This window comes from Charadrius vociferus, unplaced genomic scaffold (assembly GCF_000708025.1).
Source record: "Charadrius vociferus isolate BGI_N301 unplaced genomic scaffold, ASM70802v2 scaffold1279, whole genome shotgun sequence".
NCBI classification, from domain to species: domain Eukaryota; kingdom Metazoa; phylum Chordata; class Aves; order Charadriiformes; family Charadriidae; genus Charadrius; species Charadrius vociferus.
This window is the reverse complement of record NW_009650073.1, coordinates 128,918-134,443: the sequence shown is the minus strand read 5'-3', so window position 1 is coordinate 134,443 and position 5,526 is coordinate 128,918. Positions and strand designations below refer to the sequence as shown.

Below are 5,526 nucleotides of genomic sequence, written 5' to 3'. Positions count from 1 at the left end.
CAGCTGGAATAACAGTGCAACAAATCATCTTGTACACCAGAACCCATTTCTACACCAGTGTTGCAAACACCTACTGTTCCGCCAGCCAGAAGCTGCTCGCGATGGATAATTTGGTGATTTTCATTTGGATATAAAGACAGCCTGTACGTACCACAACAAACCAAACTTCAAAAAATTGCTCATTTTACAATGAGGTGTCATCACTTCCCTCAGTTATTCTCACTAAAGGAGCAGAAAAGAAGCTCTTGGACTTACATTCCCTTGACAATCAATTGCATCTCTCTCCTTGTCCTCTTCATCCGCTATGCTTTGCTATACACAGGTAAAGAAAAGGAAAGTTTACTGATGACAGTCTGTTATTTCTGCTCTTTGATATCAGGCCCTGAAGCTCACTGGGATACAAAGCCATTTTTACTTACTAGAAAGACGCGTATTGCCCTCCCTAGCTCACGGCACAAAAAGGTGGGGCTAAAGATTGAAAATCTGGGACGCGCCCGAGCGTTTGGCTCTACGGTCCTCAGTGCGAAACGCTGCGTAACATTTCTTGTCTACCCTGTACGATTGTGTCTGTGCTATAGAGGAGAGGACCGAGCGAGCTGAGATTCACGCATGGGTCCGCAGTCAAAAGCCAGAGTGGATCACGTCTGAGCTGAAACAGTATCTATTTATGTTTAGAGTAAACCCAGCAAGAATGAAAATATTATAACGCTGACAAAAACTTTCAACTCAATAGTGTTTTACAGAGGTCAGATCAAAACACGCCCCTAAAATACATATATAAAAATCGTTGTTTGACAATTGAGACCCTTTTTTCTTATCTTTTAAAGCTCAGGTTGCAGAAAAACACATTTCAGCTGCAATACCACTGTATACTATAAAATGAAAGTTAATCTCTTATTTATACGGTTGCTTACGTAGATTGTCTGGCTGGTACAGGAAGCAATCAGCAAGTTCATTACTGATATCCATCCTCCAATTTGGCAGGTAATTTTTTCTAGCTTTCCAGAGACAACTGCTCCTAAGACAGCGTTAGGCATCTTCTACAAGGGTGCAGAAGGACAAAGGTCCTTCACTGCGCCCATCACAGCCCATGAAGTGCACGGACTGCATTTACTGCTGGGAACAAGGAAGCACTGGGATGGCACGTACCTGCTCCTTCAGGTTTTCTAATAATGTCTCTATTTTTAGTTTCTCTTCTCTCACTTTTTCCAACTCAGCTTCTCTCTTTTTGTATTCATCTTGTACTTTCAAAAGATGCTGGAAGAGAAAAGATAAAACTCGTTTTTTAACCTGCCTTTCGCCACCTACAATTTAAAGAATATAAAATGAACGAGGGCTTTTGGTGAAGTCCAGCCAGATCACACTCGGAGTGATTACCAGGTTACGTATACAAGAAGAAGAAATCTTTTCTACGAGGTACCTTAGAAATATCTGTTCCTGTTAGCATATAAAACCAGCGTGACTTTGTAAATACGGGGCAGTAACTCCATCAGCACCAAACCTTCACCATCCCTGAAATAAAGCACGTGTCGTGCACCGGACCGCGGGCCTGACCCACCTTACAGCCGAGTCCTCCTCTGCCCCAGTCCGGCTCACGCTGGGGCCGCGCAAACGGCCAGCACGTGGGACAGAGCAGCCCAGACACAATCGACCTGGGGAAGCCACCTTACAGGCTTCCCAGACCTCCAGCCCCACGTTAACACAGAGGTGTCTCGCAATTTAAGAAAATACTCTGAAACGGCTGCTAGGTAAGGAGATTTGCACTACTGTTCGCGTAATTCCACACTGCTGAAAGATGCGCTGACTGCTCCCCACGCGGGGCACCAGCCCAGCGGCACGGGGTGCTCGCGAACCCCCGGCACGCTGTGCGCTCCCCTGGCTAGCCGGGCTCGGGAGAAAGGCGGGGTGGCGAATCACAACCCCCACCTCGGGGGCGAGCAGAATGAAATTCTCAAGGCCAACCTGGTGTCTAGCAGAGAGAGCCGAGCCGTGGTTGTGGACACAATATTCTGCTTTCAGAGCAGATTTGTACTCTTGAGTGTCTTCATAGGGAAAGCAGATGAGTACAGAAACCTAACTGAACAAACCAACGCAGGCGACAGAGGAAAAGTACGACTGCTCATCCCACTAGAGCCAGAAGAAAACAGTGCTCGGCAAACTGCTAACAGCACCGGGCATCCCAGAAACAGGCAAGATCAAGTCACTGGGAGGAGAAAAGTTTAAACACTAATATGGCAAAACATAGCCTAGCGGCTTTCCTAGGTCCTTTTTCCCAGGATACATAAATATATATATATTTCAGTGAATGCTTTCTTCCATGCTTAAAAAGCCCCTAATCAGTTGTTTACTTTAACGTTTTTCTCTCTCAACTAGAAGGAAAAAAAAAAAAAGATTCATAATCCTATTCATTAATAGCTACAAACAGACAGCATCTTTTTCCATCAAGGCATTTCCTCCAGAGTGTTCTCCCACCGCCACTCATCCTGGCGGCGCTGTAAAGAGAAACTCAACCTGCCTGACACCTGTGACAAGGGAAATCTGTTAAGTCCCGCAATTCCTGCCGTTTCCACAGGCACTGAGGGCTGATGGTGACTACAGCAGGCTTCTCCTGCCAGCTCCAACGTCACAAACACCAGTGCTGTCAGTCTATACGTCAGGTTCATCCAGAGAACGGCCACAGCCTTCACAGCATTGCTGCAGGCTCTTATTTTAACAAAGTGTTTACCTGAACTGTTACTGCTCTGTATTCTCGGTTATCGGTCTGGCTCAGTACCCCAAGGGCTACTGTTAAGGTTTAAGAGGACCCAAACCACTCAAGATTCAGCCCAGGGAAATCCCAAAGAACAAGACATGCCCTACACATTTCCGTGAGAACGAAAGCCCCGTAAAGTGCAGAAAAGACGTCAAAGCAAGTTTGGGATTTCCCACTTTCTTGCTTATGCAGGTAACCAGGACCTCACACGGTCACGGAGCGGGTAAGCACAGACTCAGCACTTCCGAAGTCACAGTGTGGTCAAGCAAAGAGCACACCAGGAATCCACAGACTACGGATTGTTTCCATGTGACTTATCAGTTCATACACAGTCACTGTTTTGAATGTTCGGTTGTTTGGGGTTTTTTTTGGCAACACTGGAAATGATGGAAAGCTGCTCCCGTTTGCCAGTTTTGATGCCACTGAAAACCAAAACGCCTTTGCTTGTGTTCCAGCTCCACACCACAGCCCCTTTGCCACTGTAGCGAGGCCATAGCGACAGAAAAGTCCGAGCCCACCTTCTGCATCCCCTGCAGAGCCTGCTGGAGAAGCTTCATCTGCTGCTCCTTGGTTGTGTCTTCATCCCTGCTCGCTTTGCCTTGCTCCTGCTTTAGCAGTTCCACCTCGTTGCGGTAGGCGTCCAGCTGCCAGCGCAGACTGTCGTTTTCTTCTTTCAGGGCTTCCACCTGTGATACCAGTGCTGCAGAACAAGGCAGGCAGGGATCAAAAGTCAAAGAATTGGGAGCAAAGTCCCCAGGTGCGCTCCCCCAGCACACACTGACTCTGTAGCTCCCAGTGCCCAGTTACAAATCAAGAGTACCAAAACAAACTTCTCCCAACCACTGGTTGCAAGGTCTCTTTAGAAAAGAAGCTCCTCTGGACAAAGAGCGCCTCTCAGTAGTGAATGCAGTATTTACATTGGAAGAAAATAAAAAAAAGAAGCAAACAAACATATTGGGGTGAAATGACCACGCTGGCAAGGAAGCAGGTTTCCTAAGCAGCAAAGCTGAAAGACTCTGGGACAGGCTCCACTGGCACCTTTGGCCGGAAGAACGTCTCCATCAAGTCACGGGATGAATCACCTGAAGCAGCCTGGTATCCATGCGGGACTTGATAAACTCAGGAATGGGATTATATGACATTATGGCTGCAAAGACAGCTTCAGCAGGTTTCAAAACATACCCGTGATGTGCAGGACACAGCCTGACATCCCATGGCCTTGCCATGAACCTCTGGTACTCGGGCCACGGCCAGAGCAAGTGGAGGTACGTTTGCCTGGGACTCACATGCTGTGCTCGGAAGACTGGGAAGAAAGACAAGACATGCTTGGAAAGAGGGTGGGCTTGGGTGGGTGTTGTCTAACAGACCCAGTCAGTAGATGATTCCCAGCCCCCGACATCCCGGGCTGCATCCCCAGCAGCGTGGCCAGCAGGGCGAGGGGGGACTGTGCCCCTCTGCTGCGCTCTGCTCTGGGGAGACCCCCCTGCAGTGCTGCCTCCAGCTCGGGGGGTCCCACCAGCAGAAGGAGACGGAGCAGAGGAGAAGGCAAAAAAGGGGAGAGCTCAGAGCCCCTTCCAGTGCCTAAAGGGGCTCCAGGAGAGCTGGGGGGGACTCTGGATCAGGGAGGGGAGCCGTGGGGTGAGGGGTAATGGTTTTACACTGAAAGAGGGGAGATTGGGGTTAGATATTGGGAAGAAATTCATTCCTGTGCGGGCGGTGAGCCCCTGGGGCAGGTTGCCCCGAGAAGCTGTGGCTGCCCCATCCCTGGAGGTGTTCAAGGCCAGGTTGGACGGGGCTTGGAGCAACCTGGGCTGGGGGGAGGTGTCCCTGCCCGGGGCAGGGGGGTGGAACCAGATGATCCTTAAGGCCCCTTCCAGCTCTAACCATTCTATGATTCGCTCCACTGCCATGCACCGCTGCGCCTGTGCCATGACCTGCACACATGGCAGGGAGCTTACAGCTCCTCCACGTACATCTCCATGGACCCCACACCTCTCGCTAGTGGTTCAGACACAGCTTTAGGTTACCCTGACCATCGCAGGGAGGAGTGACAAACGCTGGCTACAGAACCAGGCACCGAGAGGAAAACAACTCCAGATACCTGCAGTTGATTTTGCTTTGCCTGTCCCAATTTTGAGGTAGAGAAAGAAACCACTAGAGAGATAAGTATTTTGCTTATGAGCTGTAAAAAGTGATTTTACCTGATTCTTCCGTTTCTTTCATCTCTGATGGATCTTCTATTTCTTCATCAGACATTTCCATTTCCTCCTCTCTTCGAATACCCATTAGTTCATCATTATGAATGTTACGAATTTCCTACGGTTCAGAAAGTAGAGGGCTTTTTAAAATACAGATTACAAGGAACAGGCTGGTTGGATAAAAAGATGCTGAAATCTAAGTCTGCAAAACCCAACTTATGATACAAGAAAGGGGAAATGATTAAAAAAATTGGCACAGACTATTAGATCAAGGACAATATCTCGCATGAGCTGATCTGTCAATGCCACTGGTATTACTAACTGGTCCATTTCCCTTCTCCTCTTTGCCCCAGGGCCGGCACCCCGCCTTTCCCGCAGCAGAGTTTCTTGGTGAACCCTCTCCCCACATCTGCCCTGCTTGACCTCCACGCCATTCTCCTACATTCAGCGCCACCCAACCTCGTAACCTCCGCCGGGTCACTACCTCACGTCTCTTGCTCGCAGCACACATCCGCATGAGCATCCCCCTGCTGCCACCGGCTGCCAGCAGCGCCCTCCTGCCCCGCACACCCAGAG

General features: G+C 49.3%; 1 protein-coding gene across 1 annotated transcript in view; it reads right to left on the bottom strand.

Annotated features, from left to right (window-relative positions):
* The window catches only part of ENOX2 (ecto-NOX disulfide-thiol exchanger 2), a 38,086-nt gene that overhangs the window by 7,295 nt on the left and 25,265 nt on the right, over window positions 1-5,526 (bottom strand). Inside the window, exons 8-11 of the mRNA XM_009892049.1 lie at window positions 4,954-5,068; window positions 3,271-3,452; window positions 1,150-1,257; window positions 256-312 (exon numbers count right to left, since the gene is read on the bottom strand). Of these exons, the coding sequence (XP_009890351.1) occupies window positions 256-312; window positions 1,150-1,257; window positions 3,271-3,452; window positions 4,954-5,068 (462 nt within the window). The remainder of the gene's footprint in view (window positions 1-255; window positions 313-1,149; window positions 1,258-3,270; window positions 3,453-4,953; window positions 5,069-5,526) is intronic.